The 21,684-nt window shown below is 44.0% G+C and overlaps 1 protein-coding gene across 3 annotated transcripts in view; it reads left to right on the forward strand.

Annotated features, from left to right (window-relative positions):
• Positions 1-21,684, forward strand: part of CUX1 (cut like homeobox 1) — a 1,076,531-nt gene that overhangs the window by 984,670 nt on the left and 70,177 nt on the right. For all 3 annotated transcript variants that reach the window (XM_029612604.1, XM_029612606.1, XM_029612605.1), the window contains 2 exons: positions 21,202-21,338; positions 21,514-21,580. In XM_029612604.1, the coding sequence (XP_029468464.1) occupies positions 21,202-21,338; positions 21,514-21,580 (204 nt within the window). The remainder of the gene's footprint in view (positions 1-21,201; positions 21,339-21,513; positions 21,581-21,684) is intronic.

Here is a 21,684-nt window from a genome sequence, read left to right on the forward strand (position 1 = left end):
TTAATGACTGAGGCAGAACTGGATATTGTTGCTATCACAGAGACATGGTTCACAGAATCTCATGATTGGGATACAGCAATACCAGGCTATAACTTGTTAAGGAAGGACAGAGTGGATAGAAAAGGGGGAGGTGTGGCTCTTTATGTCAGAAATAATATCCATTTAGAACCTCAAAACGAATCCCTCATAGTGAACTATAGCTATTTATATTTGAACTCCTAAATCCTCATGAAAAGAGTGAAAAAAATTTTAATCTATTAGCAAGAAAAAAATTTTTATGGAAGGAGAGGAACGTTTCATATGCATGATCATAAATCCCCACCAGGGGTAATATGAATATCAATTGTAATCATAAACATCCCTCCTCCGACCAATGTGTACAGTTCATGTGCAAACAGTGCTACAATCAAAAAACTTTTTAAATAATTTTGTATCATATTGCTCTAAAACATTTTACATTTCAAAAATGGTGAAAAAATCACTCCACATATTCAAAATGCTGTCGATTCAACGCTCCACGCAGCCTTGTAAACTAATCCCAACGAAGGGTATAAATCTTGAAAAGCCGCTGATGGCGCGACCTAGATAGGCTTAACCGGCAGTCTCTTATGGCTTAAAATAAGCTCATGCAACACCCCGACTTATCTGATGGTTTAGCGGGTCACCGACGTAGCCACATTTCAGGTCCACACTGGGGCCTTTCATCAGGGAATTAATCCTCTTACGATGTCTCGTCGGTCAGTGTTGAGCCCATTGCCTGCTAGGTTCATAGCATGGGTCTTGCGACTCTATCCAAGGCTGACAACGCTGTGGGCTAACGGAAGTGTCAATTTAAACTGCCTATCGGGCTAGCTGTGCGACCAATCTCCATCAAGCTCTGAACAGATGACGTGTACAAAAAAAATCACCCAATCAAAAAGTAGAAGTCGAAATGAAAACAGACTCCGTACGATACGCAATCGTTCCAGATTGTATGATCGCAAAATTGAGTTCCAGTCTAACAGTTCATTCAACCCTGCAGGCGCTTGTGATTGCAGAGTAAAAATCCAAAAAGCTTCTCGCTTATTCAGGAGTCGAGTCCGATCGCCCCCGCGGGGAGGTACTGGGACTTGATCCAAGATAGTCCATTTCAAGTCTGCAAAAGCATGACTTCTCTGTATACAGTGCGAGACAATTGGTGCAGCTAAAGTTGCAGTATGCAATTTGGACTTATGTTCATTAAGACGAATTCTGATTTTCCTGACTGTTCGGCCGATGTATACCTTAGGACAGGTACATGCAATGGCGTACACCACATGATCTGATTCACATGTGGTGTGAGTCTTACGATAAACTTTATATTCTGTAACAGGATCAATCCATGTGTCCCCATTAATACTCTGTGCACAATGGGCGCAATGACCACATTGATTGTGGCTGCCCCCTGATTCACGACTGCTACTATGTGTCACTGCATGTATCAATGTATCACGAATATTCTTGCCACGTGTCGTGACTATTAATGGAAGATCTTTAAAAACTTCAAGAAGCGCCAAAACTGGCCAATGTAACCGGATAGAAGCGGCTATGGCAGAGGTGGCCACCGATTGATTTAACACACATACAAGGCCAGGGTCTTGCTTACAAGGTTTATAGGATAGCAACGACAGTCTATCAGAATATTTTGCCCGTTTGTATGCACGTTTTACCACCGATTTCGGGTAACCCCGTTCCAGAAATCTATTACTAAGAATCTGGGATTGTCGTTCGAATTGGTGCTGGTCGGAGCAAATACGTTTGATTCTGAAGAACTGGCTCACAGGCAAGCCACGCTTGAACGATGGCGGATAATGGCTATGAAATTTTAGAAGATTGTTCTTATCAGTTGGTTTGCGGTATACTGTAGTAGTGAATTGACCATCCTTTAAACCCACCAGAACATCAAGAAAAGGTACATGCGTGTATGATTGCTGTTTGGTGAACTGCAAATTGGGATCTTGTTGGTTTAACCACTCAAAAAACAATGCCAAATTATCTTCAGTGTTTTTCCACACTAGAAAGATATCATCGATGTACCGGACCCAAATCACAACATCACACCACCATTCAGACTCATAAACTACATTGTGTTCAAAATGGGCTACGTAGATGTTAGCGGTGGTAGGGGCTAACGGAGAGCCCATAGGGATCCCATGTATTTGAGCAAACAATTGATCATTATACATGAAATAGTTGTTGTATAATACCACTTCAAGTAGTTGCAGTATGACTGAATTGGGAATCCTTTGATGTGACAGCCTTTGTGATAAACATTGTTCAATGTCTTGAAACGCTTGTAACTGAGGAATATTGGTGTATAAAGCGCTGATGTCCATGGTCACCAATATATATTGTGTCTGATCATCCAAATTAATACTATTTAATTTCTGTAACAAGTGAATGGTATCCTTAATATATGAAACAGAGGATGTGGCATAAGGTTGAAATAGTTTGTCCAATAGTATAGCCGGAGCTTCCAATACCGAATCGTTTAAAGAAACGATCGGACGTATTGGTGGATTATGAAGATCTTTATGTATTTTGGGGAGTGAGTATATTACAGGAAGACGGGGATGTTCAACAATCAAAAACTTCTTCTCTTTGTCCGTGAAGCATGTAGAGCTATCAACTATACCTTGAAGGATTTTAGACAATCCAACAGTGGGATCATTACTCAGCTGTTTATAATACAAGGGGTTATTCAAATGTTGAAACATAACCTGATTGTATACTGATTTATCCTGTAAAACTACCCCACCCCCCTTGTCTGCGGGCTTGATGATTACATCTGAATTTTGAGAAAGAGATTGTAAAGCAGAACGCAATGGAGCTGACAGATTATGTTGCCAACGATGTTCTTGATTCTCATAAGTGATCATATCGCGTAAAACCAACTGCTCAAAAGTTTTTACATGGGGATCAACGGCTCCAGGAGGATTCCAAGTAGAATGAAGGTGAACTATGGACATGTCTTGGCCCGTTTGATGGTCAGATTGTGCAAAAAATACTTTTAAATTCAGTTTACGTATAAACCGCTGGAACATAATGCGGGCTTCGAACGGAGAATGTTTTGATGTAGGCACGAATGATAAACCATGGTTTAAAACTGATATCTGATCAGCAGATAATTGTGTAGAAGAGAGATTAACAACGGCGGATGATGTCTGCATAACATTCTGAGGATGCTCAGGGCTAGTGGTCGGTGTCATTTGTTTCTCATTCGGGTGTTGATGCTGGACTGGGGCGGACCTTCTACAGTGTTGTCTTGACGCGGCCGACCTTTCGGTCGTGTAGATCCGACTGACCTTGGTTCTTAGGCACTGGCACAGTGCCATCTGCTTCATCGGAACCGCTAGAATTTTCAACCGATGAGAAATTAAATCTGACACGTCTATGTTCGGCACAGTTACCCAACCACTTATATACCCGGTCTGCTTTGTAATCAGTTTGATCACGACGAAATTTACTGATTTTCGTTTCTTTAATATTCTATCTAGAGTGGCCTGATGTTTATCTAGAGTGGCCTGATGTTCCTGTAATTTCTCCTCAAACTGTTCAGGGGCAGAATTTTGTTTCAACTGATCAATCTGTTCTTGAATCGGCTCCGCTATCTCAGCAGTGAATTTCTTAACCTGACCCACTATCAATAGCATCAAGTCAAGTGCACACTTGTTAAGAATAGCTGTCCATGTTTGCATAAATAGTTTATCATCGGTGAATAATAAGGGTTCTTTCTGGACACATAACCCGCGGGGAATGAGTTGATGTTTTATATACTCCACCAAAGTAGTACCGTGCAATTCGGCACGGATGCTCTTCTTGCTCAACCGCAAAAACTCATCCCATGATGTATTAATGATGTGTTCATCTGTATCAGAAAGCAATGATGGAAACGTTTTCACATCAGCTAACTGCGCTTCAGAAAAGCTAAATACGTGTTTCCATGTTTCCATGAGGAATGGTTTAACAAACTAGGTGCAAAAATCTGTAAAATACCAATGAATTATCAAAAGGCACCAAAAATGTTTGAGAAGGATCCTTATAATGCTAATTTAGAACCTCAAAACGAATCCCTCATAGTGAACTATAGCTATTTATATTTGAACTCCTAAATCCTCATGAAAAGAGTGAAAAAATTTTTAATCTATTAGCAAGAAAAAATTTTTTATGGAAGGAGAGGAACGTTTCATATGCATGATCATAAATCCCCACCAGGGAAATAATATCCCCACCAGGGAAATAAATCCCCACCAGGGAAATAATATCCAAGCATCTGAGCTGCAAGGAAGTTGGGGCAAGGAAGAAGCACTATGGGTCGACCTAAAAAAAGATGATGGAGCATCCATTTATATTGGAGTGGTTTACAGGCCTCCAAACCAAAAGGAAGAGCTGGACAGAGATCTGGTTGAAGACATCCATAAGACAGGTAAGAAGGGGGAAGTGGTGATCGTTGGTGACTTTAATATGCCAGATGTAGACTGGAAAATCCCATCTGCAGAATCTAAAAATAGTAGAGCAATAGTGGATGCCATGCAAGTATCTTTGTTCAAACAAATGGTATTGGAACCCACGAGAGAAGGAACTATACTCGACTTAGTGCTCACTAATGGAGATAATGTCTCTGATGTCAAGGTGGGCGCCCACCTCAGCACCAGTGATCATCAAACGGTATGGTTTAATATCACTAAAAGAATATGGAAAAGAAACAAAAGACCAGAGTTTTACAGTTCAAAAACACAGACTTTGAGGAAATGGGGAAGTACCTAGAGGAAGAACTAAATGGATGGGAAAATGAGAGAGATGTGGATCAGCAGTGGACCAATCTAAAAGGAGCAATCACCAAGGCAACTGCTCTATATGTTAGAAATGTAAAGAAAAGCAAAAGAAAAATGAAACCTATCTGGTTCTCAAAGGAGGTGGCTGACAAAATTAAAGCTAAAAGAACAGCATTCAAGAAATATAAAAGATCCCAAAGGGAGGAGCACAAAGAAGAATATTTGATTCAACTGAGGGAGACGAAGAAATTAATCAAGTTGGCAAAAAGTCAAGCGGAAGAGAGGATTGCCAAGGAGATAAAAAATAGTGACAAAACATTTTTCAGATACATCAGCGAAAAGAGAAAAGTCCAAAGTGGTATAGTGAAATTGAAAGGTGGAAATGATCAATGTGTGGAGAGAGACGAAGAAATGGCAGAAATATTAAACGAATACTTCAGCTCTGTGTTCACTAAAGAAGACCCTGGAGAAGGACCATCTCTACACAACAAGAAACTGGAGGGAAGTGGAATAGATGAAAATCCTTTTACAGTAGATAATGTATGGGAAGAGCTAAAGAATCTGAAAGTGGACAAAGCCATGGGGCCTGATGGGATTCATCCAAGGATACTGAGGGAGCTCAGAGATGTGCTGGCGGGACCGCTGTGCGACCTGTTCAATAGATCCCTAGAAACGGGAGTGGTGCCGAGTGATTGGAGAAGAGCGGTGGTGGTCCCGCTTCACAAGAGTGGGAACAGAGAGGAGGCTGGTAACTACAGACCGGTTAGCCTCACTTCGGTGGTGGGAAAAGTAATGGAGTCACTGTTGAAAGAGAAAATAGTGAACTATCTACAGTCCGGAGAATTGATGGACCAGAGACAGCATGGATTCACCAGAGGAAGATCCTGTCAGACAAATCTGATTGACTTTTTTGACTGGGTAACCAAGGAATTGGATCAAGGAAGAGCGCTCGATGTCATCTACTTGGATTTCAGCAAAGCTTTTGATACGGTTCCGCACAGGAGACTGGTGAATAAAACGAGAAGCTTAGGAGTGCGTGCTGAGGTGGTGACCTGGATTGAAAACTGGTTGACGGACAGAAGACAATGCGTGATGGTAAATGGAACTTTCTCTGAAGAGAGAGCGGTTTTAAGTGGTGTACCGCAAGGATCGGTGTTGGGACCGGTCCTGTTCAATATCTTTGTGAGCGACATTGCGGACGGGATAGAAGGTAAGGTTTGTCTTTTTGCGGATGACACTAAGATCTGCAACAGAGTGGACACGCCGGAAGGAGTGGAGAGAATGAGACGGGATTTAAGGAAACTGGAAGAGTGGTCGAAGATATGGCAGCTGAGATTCAATGCCAAGAAGTGCAAAGTCATGCATATGGGGAGTGGAAATCCGAATGAACTGTATTCGATGGGGGGGAAAGGCTGATGTGCACAGAGCAGGAGAGAGACCTTGGGGTGATAGTGTCTAATGATATGAAGTCTGCGAAACAATGCGACAAGGCGATAGCAAAAGCCAGAAGAATGCTGGGATGCATAGAGAGAGGAATATCGAGTAAGAAAGGGAAGTGATTATCCCCTTGTACAGGTCCTTGGTGAGGCCTCACCTGGAGTACTGTGTTCAGTTCTGGAGACCGTATCTACAAAGAGACAAGGACAAGATGGAAGCGGTACAGAGAAGGGTGACCAGGAAGGTGGAGGGTCTTCATAGGATGACATACGAGGAGAGATTGAAGAATCTAAATATGTACTCCCTGGAGGAAAGGAGGAGCAGGGGTGATATGATTCAGACTTTCAGATACTTGAAAAACTTTAATGATCCAAAGACAACGACAAACCTTTCTGTCAGAAAAAAATCAGCAGAACCAGAGGTCACGAGCTGAGGCTCCAGGGAGGAAGACTAAGAACCAATGTCAGGAAGTATTTCTTCACGGAAAGAGTGGTGGATGCCTGGAATGCCCTTCCGGAGGAAGTGGTGAAGTCTAAAACTGTGAACGACTTCAAAGGGGTGTGGGATAAACACTGTGGATCCATCAAGTCTAGAGGGCGTGAATAAAGTGGAGGCAGCAAAACACTGCACGGAGTGGCAGTAGCCACAGCGGCATTCAAACACTGCACAGAGCGGCAGTAGCCACAGAGGCATTCACGGAGCGGGATGCCAGTGGCCAGTAGTTGGTGTTCCACTTTCACGGAGCGGAAGGATGGAGGGCTGCTATCTCCAAAAAATAAATAAATAAACAAACAAACAAACAAACAAAAACAGGGGTGGGTAAGAGTATGGGGCAAGGGGGTAAGAGTATGGGGCAAGGGGGTGGCCTGCTTGTTACAGCGGTTGCTACCCCTAATTGAGCTGGATGTCACTTGGATGCAGATACGGAGCTGCTCTCTAAATTGGTGGTAGGTGGAGGGGAATTAGGGCTGGAGGGTACTGGAAGCCAATAGTAACAGGTGGGAGAGAGAAAAAGGGAAAAAAAATGGATAAAGTGCGTAGCTTGCTGGGCAGACTTGATGGGCCACTTGGGTCTTAAGGAGAACTGGACCAGATAGCTGTGGAAAAGCCTTTAAAGTATTCTGAGGGAATTTCTTATATACTCCCTCATAGTGACATTCAGTGTTGAAGGATATTGAATGATGTTGCATATTGGACAAATCTAAATATTGAAAAGGATCAAGGATAGGATTGATCACTGATGTATTCCACGGATGAGATCTTTGGGCGTTTATGATTTGTTGGCTCATGAGACAGATTGGGGTACATTTTAAAAGACAGCGCGCACACGTATCTTATAGAATCTGGGGTCGGCGCGCGCAAGGGGGTGCACATTTGTGCAACTTGCGTGCGCCGAGCCCTGCACACGCTGCCCGTTCTCTCCACCCACCCCCACTCCCTAACCCCCCTCCCCCCCCTCCCGGCCCTATCTAAACCCCCCCTACCTTTATCGCACAAGTTACGCCTGCGCCAATGGCCCACTGCCACGCCATCACCTGACCCAGGGGCTGGTCCAGAGGCCTCGGTCACGCCCCCCGGAACACCCCCGGGCCAGCACCACTCCCCCTGGAACGCCCCGAACATTGCGCCGCCCCCTGACACGCCCCCCTAGCAAAGCCCTGGGACTTATGCATGCTGCCGAGCCTATGCAAAATAGGTTCGGCGCGCGCAGGGGGATTTTTTAAGGGTTACGCGCTTAACTTAAGTGCGTAACCCTTTTAAAATCCGGCCCACTGTGTTCTCTTAGATAGAAAAGATTCAAACCATTTGAGGGCAGTTCCTTCAATGTCAATATCCCCTAAATTGAGTAGGACTAGGATGGAGTCACTAACTTGGTCTGTATTCAAGTGGATATTAATGGCTAACAGGACAGATTCTATTCCACGGCCTTCCCTGAAACAGGATTAGTAAGGGTATATGTAATGTTGCTCTCTTCTCAGAAGTAAACCACTTTTAGTGATTAAAATTTTTTGTTATAAGAGTCTGATTTCTTCATGACAAGTTTGATAACAGCCTTTTTCAGTGAATGAGGTAGAGAGCTTTGAGTTGGTATCACATTTATTATAGTGGTTAGCTAGTGGGGAGATTGAGCCAGCCATGATTGGTGGAGTTGGTAAGTTGGGATAGTGGTGAATGAGATGGCGGGGGGAAGAATCAAAGGAGGAGCATATAGCTTAAATTATCTTTGTGAAGAATTCAGCAAACGTTTGCCATGGGGCTCTCAGTAGTGGTAAAAGGTGATAGGAATTCAGCATTGGAGAGTTTTTGCTCTATTTGAAAAGTTTACTTGGGTGATTATTGGTTAGTTTTATTTGTCTAGTTTTCTTCAACGCTGCATCTGAAGGCAACTAGAGCAGAGATTTTCTGAGGCCAAGAGAGCACAATTCCACTCTATTTTTTTTCAGACTCCTCTACCCAACACATTGCTCCTTAGTGACTGGGTGGTCCTACAATGGCCTGTTTTACAATGTCTAACAGACTATCATAATCCTGGAAAATAATTCATTTGGGCTGAAAATGACTCCTTTGAAATACCAAAAAACATTCAATAGAGACCTCATTACTTCTCAAACTGAAGACCTCCCTGTGCTATGCATTAAAGGAGAGCAAACACACTGCTGGCAAATTCACAGGAATTCTGTCTCCCTACAAGTCTTAACTGGAGAGGGAAGTCTCTCATCAGAATGGTACATCCAGCCAGATGCTCAGTAGAGGCACCTCCCTCATGTTACAACAGGTACACATAATACAGACTTGACTAAAATGAGAGCTCACCATATAAAGTTAAAGACAGAAAATATTTGGCTCTTCCAGCCTAAGGTTCTTGCAGTTTTGAGGCTGAGTACAATAGTGTTGGGGACATGAGCTGCTGATAAGCAAACTGCATCAGAATATTGCTAAGGTTTTATTGCATATTAAAGATTGGCAGAGGGAACCTGCTCTTTTGAAAACTTCACTGTGATTGCTATGAACATCTCAGTGTCTTTTCTATGAGAATCATTATTTCACTGTACTGTAAATTTTTTCTTAACTGAAGGAAAATCATAAATGTACATTTATTCACCTTTTTTTATATACCGATGTTCGTGGAAGCTTCACATCGGTTTACATCACAAATGAAACAGTAATAAATAACATAATTAATATACAATCTTAAAAACATCTTAAACAATTTAAAATAAAATTGTAGCAAATCAAATTAAATAAGGCTTAAATTCTAATATCAAATAACTCTAACTGCCCATAAAATAATGATTAATATAATAATAAATATAGTAAATTTAAACATGAGATTAGTGAAAAATAATTAAAATAAAATAAAACAATTAAACAAGGGAATCGGCCTGAACTAGGAGAATGCTTGTTCGAATAGCCATGTCTTAAGTTTCTTCTTAAATGAATGTGGGTGTGACTTGAGCCTGTTGTCTAAAGGCCTCTGATGTGCAATATTTTTATTAGGAAGCATGTCAACAGTGACATGTCCTAAAGTACCTGAGCCCCACAAGCTACCATTCCCTGTAAAACAGGGACATCTTGTGGTGTGGTGGTGTATTGCTTTTACCACAGAATAAGGAAACCACTTACCTATCCTTATTTACCCGCATCCCAAAACTCCCTTTCTAAGTGCCACAGGATATGCTGACAGTATATAAACACATGGAGTAGGTTGACCTTATTTCAGCCTCATTATTTTCCCCAGCATTGCAGAACCACTGCACTTGTGCCTTTTCTCCATGCACTATCATTCCAATTTCTTTAGCAGGGATATGCAAATCTTTTGGTCTGAGTGCCACTTTGGGATATCAATACTGTATGACAGCCACTCAAGAAACAAATTATGTTAAAACAAGGACCTCAGTATCACACTGTATTAAAATACATTGAAATTTGAACTTTCTTTTACCTTTAATATGAGTTGAATGCTCATCACAAATGACAGGTTGCCAGTGGCAGAGCAAATGGTTGACCCTGCCTGATCTGACAAGATCACAGCCAGCTTCCTCACTCCTCCCTCTGACACACTTACTGCATGTGCTAAAGCCAGCATCAGAGTGCTAGCCGCTGATGCTCACCTCTTCAACTGTAGAGCACTAGCACTCCAGTGCCAGCCTCGCAGTTGCCCTCAGTACATGGGCATACCACAGTTGCAGCTGTTCCTGGAGGCTCACACAGCTTAAACCCCACCACGATCAGCCTCCTTCGCTACTCCTCCTCCTGGAACCACTAATGTGCTGCAACCAATACCAATGTCACCATCACAAGCCTTGGCATCTGCCTGCACTGCCTCCAGATTCTCCACTAATACCTCCAATATCCAATAAGGCAGTGGAACTCACGAGCTGGATAAAAAGTTAATGTGTGTTATAAGGCTGATCTTGACAAGTAGGTGAACAGCCTCTTAAGACTGTTCTCTGTCATCCAGAAGAGGCTACATATCCCTTCAGAAATCTCTCCTGTTGACTCAGCATGAAAATCCCCCAAGATTATTCCCAAATAAATCATCAGGCCAACTTGCCTGTTCTGTCAATTCTTTATAGCTTAATAAGTATTTTCATAGCTACTGCAAAAATGTATTTAGGTATAATTGAATAACCCCATAAAATGTCTATTGTATGTATTTTTACATCCTGCCAGAGATATTGCTAGGTATGGGTGACATCAGTAATGGAGCCCTATATACGGAAAAACGTCTCTCAAAGTTTCTATGAAACTTTTGACTGGCACCAGAGTGCCTACTGAGCATGCCCAGCATGCCATGATATTCCCTGCCACAGGGGTCTCCCTTCAGTCTTCTTTTTTCCGCAGAGCCGTTAGCCTCGCAGTTAATCTGGAGTCCTGTGGTGATTTTCACTACTCATAAAACTTTAGAAAAAGTTCAGGAAAAACTTTCCACCGCAAGGGTCTCCCTTCCGTTCCATCGCGGTAAGTTTTTTCCCCAGTGATTTTCGTCTGTTCCATACCGTTTTTTCAGGCCAGAGCAAAAAATGGCCTCGGGTTTTAAAAAATGCCCGAATTGTGTGCGAAATATGTCCATTACGGACCCGCACCAGGAATGTATACTTTGCCTCGGCGAGAAACACGACGTCAAGTCCTGTAAATTATGCGCCGAGATGACATCGAAGGGACGTCGGCTCCGGATGGAGAAAATGGAGCATCTCTTCAAGATTCAACTGCTCCCAACAACACTGACGTCAGCCCAGTCATCGCCTTCTGGATTGATACGGCAAGTTGTTCTTAAAAGACGACTTCCAGGTGAGGCCGGAGATGCTTCTACTCCCTCCCCCTCGCCATCGTCGAAGGCGTCCACCTCCGGCAGCGAAAAGCATCGGCATCGGCGCCAGCAGGCCATCGAACCGGTGCCCGCTGAGCCATCGACTGATGCGGCCTCCGCTAAGAAAGCTCGGACGAGCGTGGAGGCTCCGAGGCCTACAGTACCAGGGCTATCCCCACCGATACCGGTGCAGGGCACCATACCTCCTCAGGGCTCTGAGGAGGTATCGGTATCACCATCGCCGCCTCCCCCCATAGCTGCTCTGATACCATCAGCTATGCGGGCGGAACTTGATGGATATATCCGTCAAGCGGTTCGACAAGCGCTCCTCGATGCGGTACCATTCCAGCCATCGACACCGATGTCGCCATCGACACCAGCCCCGATGCCTTCGGTTCCATCACCATCGATGCCGATACTTCCATCAATTCCGCCACCGATGCCCTCGGTGCCGTGCCCGATGCCTGCACCGATTCCACCGGTGACTCCATCGGTGCCATCTTCAGAATTCACGATTCTTCAACCACTGATGAATAAATTGGACACTTTACTCGATGCAATATCGAAGAAACTGAGACATCGATGAAGAACCTGATCCAGGACCCTCTGGAGTTCCCAGGCCTCATCAGCCTCTGTCCCCTTTACTTCCACCGATGCCAAAGGGGACACCGTTGGTGCCACTACCAGTGAGATCCCCAAGAGATACAGGCACAGATACAGATACAGAGTTCTCCTCAGAAGAGGACATATTATCTGAACCATCACCTCCTGAGGACCGTAGGAAGTCTCCGGAAGACTTATCTTTTTCAAACTTTGTTAAGGACATGGCAGACACTATTCCTTTCCAGTTGCACACAGAGGTGGATTCCAGGCAAAAGACACTGGAAGTTCTACAATTTGTAGACCCTCCCAAGGAGATTTTGGCAGTACCAGTGCATGAGGTTTTACAAGAACTCATGTACCGAATATGGGAACATCCAGGTTCACTGGCAGCGGTAAACAAGAGGTCAGATGCCACCTACTTAGTCCAACCAATCCCAGGGTTTCAAAAGACCCAGCTACCTCACCAATCGGTGGTAGTGGAGTCGGCCCAGGAAAAAGCAAAAAGGTTAAAATCTCATGCCTCTATACCACCTGGAAAAGATTACAGATTCATGGACAACTTAGGGCGTAAGGTTTTCCAAGGATCTATGTTGGTATCTAGGATTGCATCTTACCAACTTTTTATGAACCAGTATCAACGAAATCTTTGGAAACAAGTCCAAGACCTAGTTCTCACACTTCCTGATCAATATCAGGAACCCTTTCATCAACTGGTACATAAAGGCCTAGAAGCAGGCAAACATGAAGTTAGGGCGACTTACGACAGTTTTGAAACTGTCTCTCTGCTTCAGGAATAACCGCTCATAGATGAGCCTGGCTTAAGGCATCCGATCTCCGACCAGAAGTACAGGAGAGACTGGCCGACCTACCCTGTTTGGCGACAAGGTTAAGGAAGCGGTTGCAACTATTAAAGACCACACTGAGACACTTAAACAACTTTCATTACTGCCTCAGGAGACACAACCCTCGGCCAGGAGACCTCCTAGAAGGGATATAAGGCGCCCTTACTACCGCCAACGCTGCTACTATCCCCCATCAAACCGAGCAAGACCATCTCGCCCAGCTCAGCGACCTCAGGCGAGGCAAAGGCCTGCCAGGCCTCAACCTCCTCCTCAGACTGCATCAACGTCGGGATTTTGAAGGAAAATCAGAGAGCAGCAGCCAACCCACTAATCCACTTCCACACCTGCCAGTAGGAGGTCGGGTAGCCTTTTTCCATCACACCTGGACCTCCATAACCACAGACCAATGGGTACTATCCATTACAGCTCAGGGTTACAGATTGGACTTTCTCACTGTACCAAAAGAAACTCCTCCAATCTCATCTTGGACAGTGAACCACCATTCCAAAATTCTACAAACAGAATTAGAAACATAGAAATGACGGCAGAAGAAGAACAAACGGCCCATCAAGTCTGCCCAACAAGCTACGCACTTTATCCATTTTTTTCCCTTTTTCTCTCTCCCACCTGTTACTATTGGCTTCCAGTACCCTCCAGCCCTAATTCCCCTCCACCCTACCACCAGTTTAGAGAGCAGCTCCGTATCTGTATCCAAGTGACATCCAGCTCAATTAGGGGTAGCAACCGCTGTAACAAGCAGGCCACCCCATTGCCCCATACTCTTACCCAGCCCTGTTTTTATTTTTTGTTTGTTTTTTTATTTATGTTTTTTTTGGAGATAGCAGCCCTCCATCCTTCCGCTCCGTGAAGGTGGAACACCAACTACTGGGCACTGGCATCCCGCTCCGTGAATGCCTCTGTGGCTACTGCCACTCCGTGCAGTGTTTGAATGCCGCTTTGGCAACTGCCGCTCCGTGCAGTGTTTTGCTGCCTCCACTTTTTTCACGCCCTCTAGACTTGATGGATCCACAGTGTTTATCCCACGCCCCTTTGAAGTCGTTCACAGTTTTAGACTTCACCACTTCCTCCGGAAGGGCATTCCAGGCATCCACCACCCTTTCCGTGAAGAAATACTTCCTGACATTGGTTCTTACTCTTCCTCCCTGGAGCCTCAGCTCGTGACCTCTGGTTCTGCTGATTTTTTTCTGACAGAAAAAATTTGTTGTTGTCTTTGGATCATTAAAGTTTTTCAAGTATCTGAAAGTCTGAATCATTTCACCCCTGCTCCTCCTTTCCTCCAGGGAGTACATATTTAGATTCTTCAATCTCTCCTCGTATGTCATCCTATGAAGACCCTCCACCTTCCTGGTCGCCCTTCTCTGTACCGCTTCCATCTTGTCCTTGTCTCTTTGTAGATACGGTCTCCAGAACTGAACACAGTACTCCAGGTGAGGCCTCACCAAGGACCTGTACAAGGGGATAATCACTTCCCTTTTCTTACTCAATATTCCTCTCTCTATGCAGCCCAGCATTCTTCTGGCTTTTGCTATCGCCTTGTCGCATTGTTTCGCAGACTTCATATCATTAGACACTATCACCCCAAGGTCTCTCTCCTGCTCCGTGCACATCAGCCTTTCCCCCCCCCCCCCCCCCCCCCCCATCGAATACAGTTCATTCGGATTTCCACTCCCCATATGCATGACTTTGCACTTCTTGGCATTGAATCTCAGCTGCCATATCTTCGACCACTCTTCCAGTTTCCTTAAATCCCGTCTCATTCTCTCCACTCCTTCCGGCGTGTTCACTCTGTTGCAGATCTTAGTGTCATCCGCAAAAAGACAAACCTTACCTTCTATCCCGTCCGCAATGTCGCTCACAAAGATATTGAACAGGACCGGTCCCAACACCGATCCTTGCAGTACACCACTTAAAACCGCTCTCTCTTCAGAGAAAGTTCCATTTACCATCACGCATTGTCTTCTGTCCGTCAACCAGTTTTCAATCCAGGTCACCACCTCGGCACTCACTCCTAAGCTTCTCGTTTTATTCACCAGTCTCCTGTGCAGAACCGTATCAAAAGCTTTGCTGAAATCCAAGTAGATGACATCGAGCGCTCTTCCTTGATCCAATTCCTTGGTTACCCAGTCAAAAAAGTCAATCAGATTTGTTTGACAGGATCTTCCTCTGGTGAATCCATGCTGTCTCTGGTCCATCAATTCTCCGGACTGTAGATAGTTCACTATTCTCTCTTTCAACAGTGACTCCATTACTTTTCCCACCACCGAAGTGAGGCTAACCGGTCTGTAGTTACCAGCCTCCTCTCTGTTCCCACTCTTGTGAAGAGCCAGGGCCTCCTCTCTGTTACCGGCCTTCTCTCTGTTCCCACCCTTCTGAGAGCCAGGGCCATAGAACCAGTTCCCAGGCCTCAGCAGGGCAGAGGATTCTACTACCGCTATTTCCTCATTCCAAAGAAAACCGGAGGCCTTCTTCCCATCCTAGATCTCAGAAATCTCAACAAATTTCTCAAAAAAAAGAAATTCAGGATGGTATCGTTAGGCACCATGCTACCTCTTCTTCAAAGAGGGGATTGGCTCTGCTCTCTGGATCTTCAAGACGCCTATGCTCACATTCCCATCTTTCCTCCTCATCGCCAGTACTTGCGATTTCTGGTCGAAGGACAACATTTTCAGTACCGGGTGCTCCCATTCGGCCTAGCCTCAGCACCTCGAGTGTTCACAAAGTGTCTGGCAGTAGCGGTGGCACATCTTCACAAACAAAAGGTGCATGTATTCCCTTATCTAGACGATTGGCTCATCAGGAGTCAAACACACGAAGGAGCTCTCAATTCCCTCAAGCTCACAGTCCACTTGCTTCACTCCTTGGGATTTCTCATCAACTACCAGAAATCCCATTGCACACCATCTCACCTACTACAATTCATCGGTGCAGATTTAAACACCATCATAGCAAAAGCTTTTCTTCCAAGAGACCGTGCTCAAACACTCGTTCTCCTGGCACACTCTCTTCGAAATCAATCCCAGGTTACAGCTCACCAGTGCCTCACCCTACTCGGACACATGGCCTCCACAGTTCACGTCACTCCCACGGCCAGACTGACCATGCGACTACTGCAATGGACACTCAAAACTCAGTGGATTCAAGCCATTCAACCATTGTCCACTCGCATTCAGATAACGCAGGAACTGCGTTCCTCCCTCCTCTGGTGGACATCAATGAACAACTTGCTCAAAGGTCTGCCTTTTCAGCATCCAATTCCGCAAGTGACACTAACTACAGATGCGTCCACCTTAGGCTGGGGAGCACACATTGGTCATCTGAAGACCCAAGGGATGTGGACAAAAACCGAAGCCTCTTTTCAAATAAACTTCCTAGAACTTCGAGCTATCTGTTATGCGCTACATGCGTTCAAGGACTGCCTTTCACACAAGACTGTGCTGATTCAGACAGACAATACAGTAGCCATGTGGTACATCAACAAACAAGGAGGAACAGGTTCCTACCTCCTTTGCCAAGAAGCAGCTCAGATTTGGGACTGGGCCCTAGCACACTCAATTCTTCTACGAGCCACTTACCTGGCAGGCATCCGCAACATAATAGCCGATCGCCTCAGTCGTCCGTTCCAACCACACAAGTGGTCCTTGGATCCAACGATAGCAACCAAGATCTTCCAACGCTGGGGTCAACCAACAATAGATCTCTTTGCATCCCATCTGAACTACAAAGTGAACAATTACTGCTCCCTATTACAACAGGAGAACAACCTACCAAAGGACGCCTTTGCTCGCCATTGGAACTCAGGCCTGTTATATGCGTATCCACAGATACCACTGATAACCAAAACTCTAGTGAAGCTGCAACAGGACAAAGGGACCATGATACTCATAGCCCCATACTGGCCTCGACAAGTATGGTTTCCCCACACTGCTAGACCTCTCAGTCCGGGATCCCATTCGTCTGGGAGTAGCTCCCACTCTCATAACTCAGGATCAGGGTCGGTTGCGCCATCCCAACCTTCAATCCCTATCCCTGACAGCATGGATGTTGAAAGCTTGATCTTACAACCACTCAACCTTTCAACCACTATATCTCAAGTGCTGATAGCTTCACGTAAACCTTCCACTAGAAAGAATTATTCCTATAAATGGAAACTGTTTACTTTGTGGTGCACTCAGAAATCTTTAGATCCTTTCACTTGCCCCACTACCTCACTACTAGATTACCTGTACCATCTTTCAGACTCTGGTCTTCGGACGTCATCTGTAAGAGTTCACTTGAGTGCAATCTCTGCTTACCATAACAAGATGGGAGATGCACCTATCTCTACACAACCTCTCGTCAGTAGATTTATGAAGGGTTTAACTTACCTTAAACCTCCAATTCATTCCCCTAGCATACAATGGGACCTAAACGTAGTATTATCCAGGCTCATGCGTTCCCCATTCGAACCCATAGACACATGTGACCTTAAATTTCTTACATGGAAAACTGTATTCCTCATAGCCATTACATCAGCTAGAAGAGTCAGTGAACTACAAGCACTTGTCACATACGAACCTTTTACAAAGTTCCTACCTGACAGGGTGGTCCTCCGTACTCATCCAAAATTCCTTCCAAAAGTAGTCACGGAATTCCACCTGAACCAATCTATAGTTTTACCAACATTCTTTCCAAGACCTCACTCTCACCAGGGAGAAAGAGCCTTACATACCTTGGACTGTAAACGTGCACTATCCTTCTACTTAAACCGCACAGCAGTCCAAAGGAAATCCAGTCAACTATTTGTATCTTATGATCCAAACAAACCAGGTAAAGCAGTGAGTAAACATACTTTGTCCAACTGGCTAGCAGATTGCATACAGTTTTGTTATGAAAAAGCAGGCCTTACTCTTCAAGGGCGAGTAAAAGCATATTCAGTCAGAGCGATGTCAACCTCAGTAGCACACCTTCGCTCTGTACCTATTCTGGACATTTGTAAAGCAGCAACATGGAGTTCTCTTCACACCTTTGCAGCTCACTATTGTTTAGACAAAGAAGGACGACAAGATTCAGCATATGGACAATCTGTCTTAAAGAACTTATTTCCAGTATAACCCCAACTCCTTCTACATCCAACCTGCTGTGATCGTCGGCTGATCCATTTCAACAACAATACTTCACTGTTGCCTCAATCCCAAATGACTCAGCCTCTAGCTTGCTAATCACCCATATGTGAGGACTAGCATCCTGCTTGTCCTGGGATAAAGCAAAATTGCTTACCTTGTAATAGGTGTTATCCCAGGACAGCAGGATGTAGTCCTCCCGAAACCCACCTGCCACCCCGCGGAGTTGGGTCCCATACCTTTTATTATTTTATTTTTGGCTAACGCTAATTGCTACAAAACAGACTGAAGGGAGACCCCTGGTGCAGGGAATATCATGGCATGCTGGGCATGCTCAGTAGACACTCTGGTGCCAGTCAAAAGTTTCATAGAAACTTCGAGAGAAGTTTTTCCGTATATAGGGCTCCATTACTGATGTCACCCATATGTGAGGACTGCATCCTGCTGTCCTGGGATAACACCTATTACAAGGAAAGCAATTTTGCTTTACAGGGAAACCTCCCTGGTAGTTCAGTCATGGGGGTGGGGGGGTTCCTATAGTGCTCTCCACACCTGTCTCCTATCAAACTCTGTATGTGCAAAGACTGGACGCCTTCAATCATAAAGGAGGAGGCACCGCAACATTTGGCACCATTGACATGGGCATGCATGTCAGTGGCATCTCTAGACAGAAGGACCTTCTATGCAATAAAGAAACCCCTGGCCATGTATTATACCACCACTAAAATTATGTGATAGTATCCACAATAAAAATTGTTCTAGATGGGAGAGAAGTCTGGGATATATACAGGATATGACAGAATCCCAATATAAACCCTGCACCTTAAGTTCTGCAACATCCACATTCACAAAACCTCCCCCAACAAAGGGTGCAGAGCAAAACTAAAACATTTCCTCTTTCCACTCACCATAGAAAAATAATATTCAAATTCTGGTGTCACCTCAGTAATAGCAAAACTCCCTCTACTACCCAAGAACATTGTGTAATAATTCAAAACCCTGCAAAAAATGTACTCAGAACCTATAGCAAACCTGTCATATAATAACACTAATTGCCAGACTCAAACATAACTCTACCCATGAAAATGCAGCACTGCAAATACTGCACCAGGTCCTAAGACACCAATATACTTCCTATTAGTGAAACTGAAGAGGCCAGGCTGCACAGAAACTATTTGCTAGAGAATACCTTACTTCGGTCACACATGCAAAATGTAGACAGACCCTCAGCAAATACAGGATAAAGAGACCACAAAGTATAAATAGAAACATGCAGACAAAAATTGAACTGGAAACCACAACAAGCTATAATCTGTTTGTAGGGCAACAATGGAAAAACAAAAACATGACCATGACTCATAAAACATCAAACAACAAAATTAAGAAATATGAAACATCAGCCATAACAGTAAAGCCATACTACTAAAAAGAATAAACATTTCAAAACAATTGAACATTTAATAATTAAAACTCATTAACATGTTTTCAATTTACCACAGGCAAATAAAATATTTCCAAACAGACAAATGAAATAACACCCAATAATTAAAATATGAATTTAAAAAAAAATACTCCACTCTCCAGTCACCTTCAGATTGTTGTGGATTAATAGGGGAAGGGAATGCAAAAAATGTTCTCTCTCTATCATGTAATGCTAATACACTCATGTTCATACTCACACATGCTCATTCACACACACACACACACGACCCTTCTCACACAATCCCTCACACAAAAACACACAGATATGCATTCTCTCTTCTTTGGCTGCTGGCAGGATGGGCTCTGCCAGTGGCTGAAGAAGTGGAGGCTCAACGCGGAGAGGAAGAGACTCAAAACATGGGTCACGTGCTTATAGCTAATGACACCCCTGCAACCTGCAAGAATAGTTGAATAGCAGAGATTTGCTAAGCAGATGAGCAAGTGTACAAACAATACTTGGACATAAGTTGAAAGTTTAGCACAGGGGTTATCGGGTTGGTCCTTGAGGGCTGCCAAGAGTTCTGGTTTTCGGGATAATCAAGCTAGTCATTGTTCTTAGTCCTGATTTATGCAAATGCATCCAATGAATTTTTTGATATCCTGAAAAACAAATTTGTTTGTGGCACTCACAGACCTGAGCTGAGAACTCCCTGGCCAAGCATAACAGGGACAACTGTCACTCTTAGCTGTGCTGAACCTGAGGCGCACACCTTGGGAGAAGGTTTTCTAAGAGCTGTTCTACACAGAGGTACCTTCTGATAGAATACCGTTATAGGCAAAACCTTCACACACAGCTCCTTAACTTCAGAAGTACTCCTGTAAATCTCTGCAGACAAGAGTCTGTGCATCACAGTCCTAGTGCTAATTCAGTATTCTCCATCTCTGGGGTTTGATTGCCAGGCTTTTTTCAGTGATTTAATAAAATGCCTGTAGATTTCATTAGCTTCAATCAGAAAGACTGCAGCACTTCCATAAATCTGGAGACAGGAAATATCAATATTCTCATGTATCTGGTGCAGTGTAATGGATACCTAGGAAGCATTTGTGTGTGTGTATAGATACAGATATATACACTGAATGTGTGTCTATATAGATCCGAAATTTGGGGTAGTCTGAAATACATTGTACAGAAAAAGCTGATGTGGTCTGGTTCACTTCTTGCCATGCAAGTGCTTCCCCATTCTCAAAAATTAGGGTTTCTTTCTCATCATCTTATAGAGGGGTGAAGAGAGAACTCACAGCATTTCAGAACTATCCCTGATAGATTCATCAGCCAGCAGAGATGGACTGAAATGGTCAGTTTGAGAACACAGATTATTTTATAGGCAGCAGAACATTAAGAAGTTCATAAAGTAGGAACTATAAAGCTGGTTTGAGGAGAAGACATTGGAGTTCAGTAGTTTCACAATGTGTGGCTCCTGTGGCCTAATATTATTTGTTTTCAGAGCATGCTACTATCATCTTAGAAGAAGAGCTGACCAGGCAAACACTGCCAATCAATTCATACAAAAAAGAGCAAAGAGCTTTCTGTGCTGGCTTGGCTTTTTCTTTAGTTCACAGCCCTGAGCTACAGATCCAGGTTACTGAATCTGCTACTGGTTTTTCTTCCCTAGCTCGCAGTTCTGATCTTCAGATCCAGTTTACTGAAGCTGTTGCTACTGTGGCCAACCAAAAGGAATTAATTACTAAACTGGAACATGATCTTAGCACCATCCAATCTATGTCTTCAGTCCAACGCCCTGATGCAGAGGTAATTATATTGAGAGATGTTTACAGTGAATCGTATGCACAGATTGATAGAAGTCATTTGATAAAAATGAGGTCTTACTAGATTTCTTATAGGTGGCTCTATCTAATCTTATCTGTCTTGAGATTTGAGCTGTAAATATTTGAAGGACTTTATTCACTTCTAATTTCTAACCCAGGGAGCTGCTGTCAACAATCTGGAGACAATTCCTGAGCCCATCAAGGAGGCCACAGCTCTTTTTTATGGTAAGAGGCTCTACTGGTAGTTCAATTATTCCTTCAGAAAATCACCTCTGTAATGATCCAGTGCCCAAGGCTAAGACAGAGTCATAAAATGAGAATGACTTGAC

This window comes from Rhinatrema bivittatum, chromosome 8, assembly GCF_901001135.1.
Source record: "Rhinatrema bivittatum chromosome 8, aRhiBiv1.1, whole genome shotgun sequence".
NCBI lineage: Eukaryota > Metazoa > Chordata > Amphibia > Gymnophiona > Rhinatrematidae > Rhinatrema > Rhinatrema bivittatum.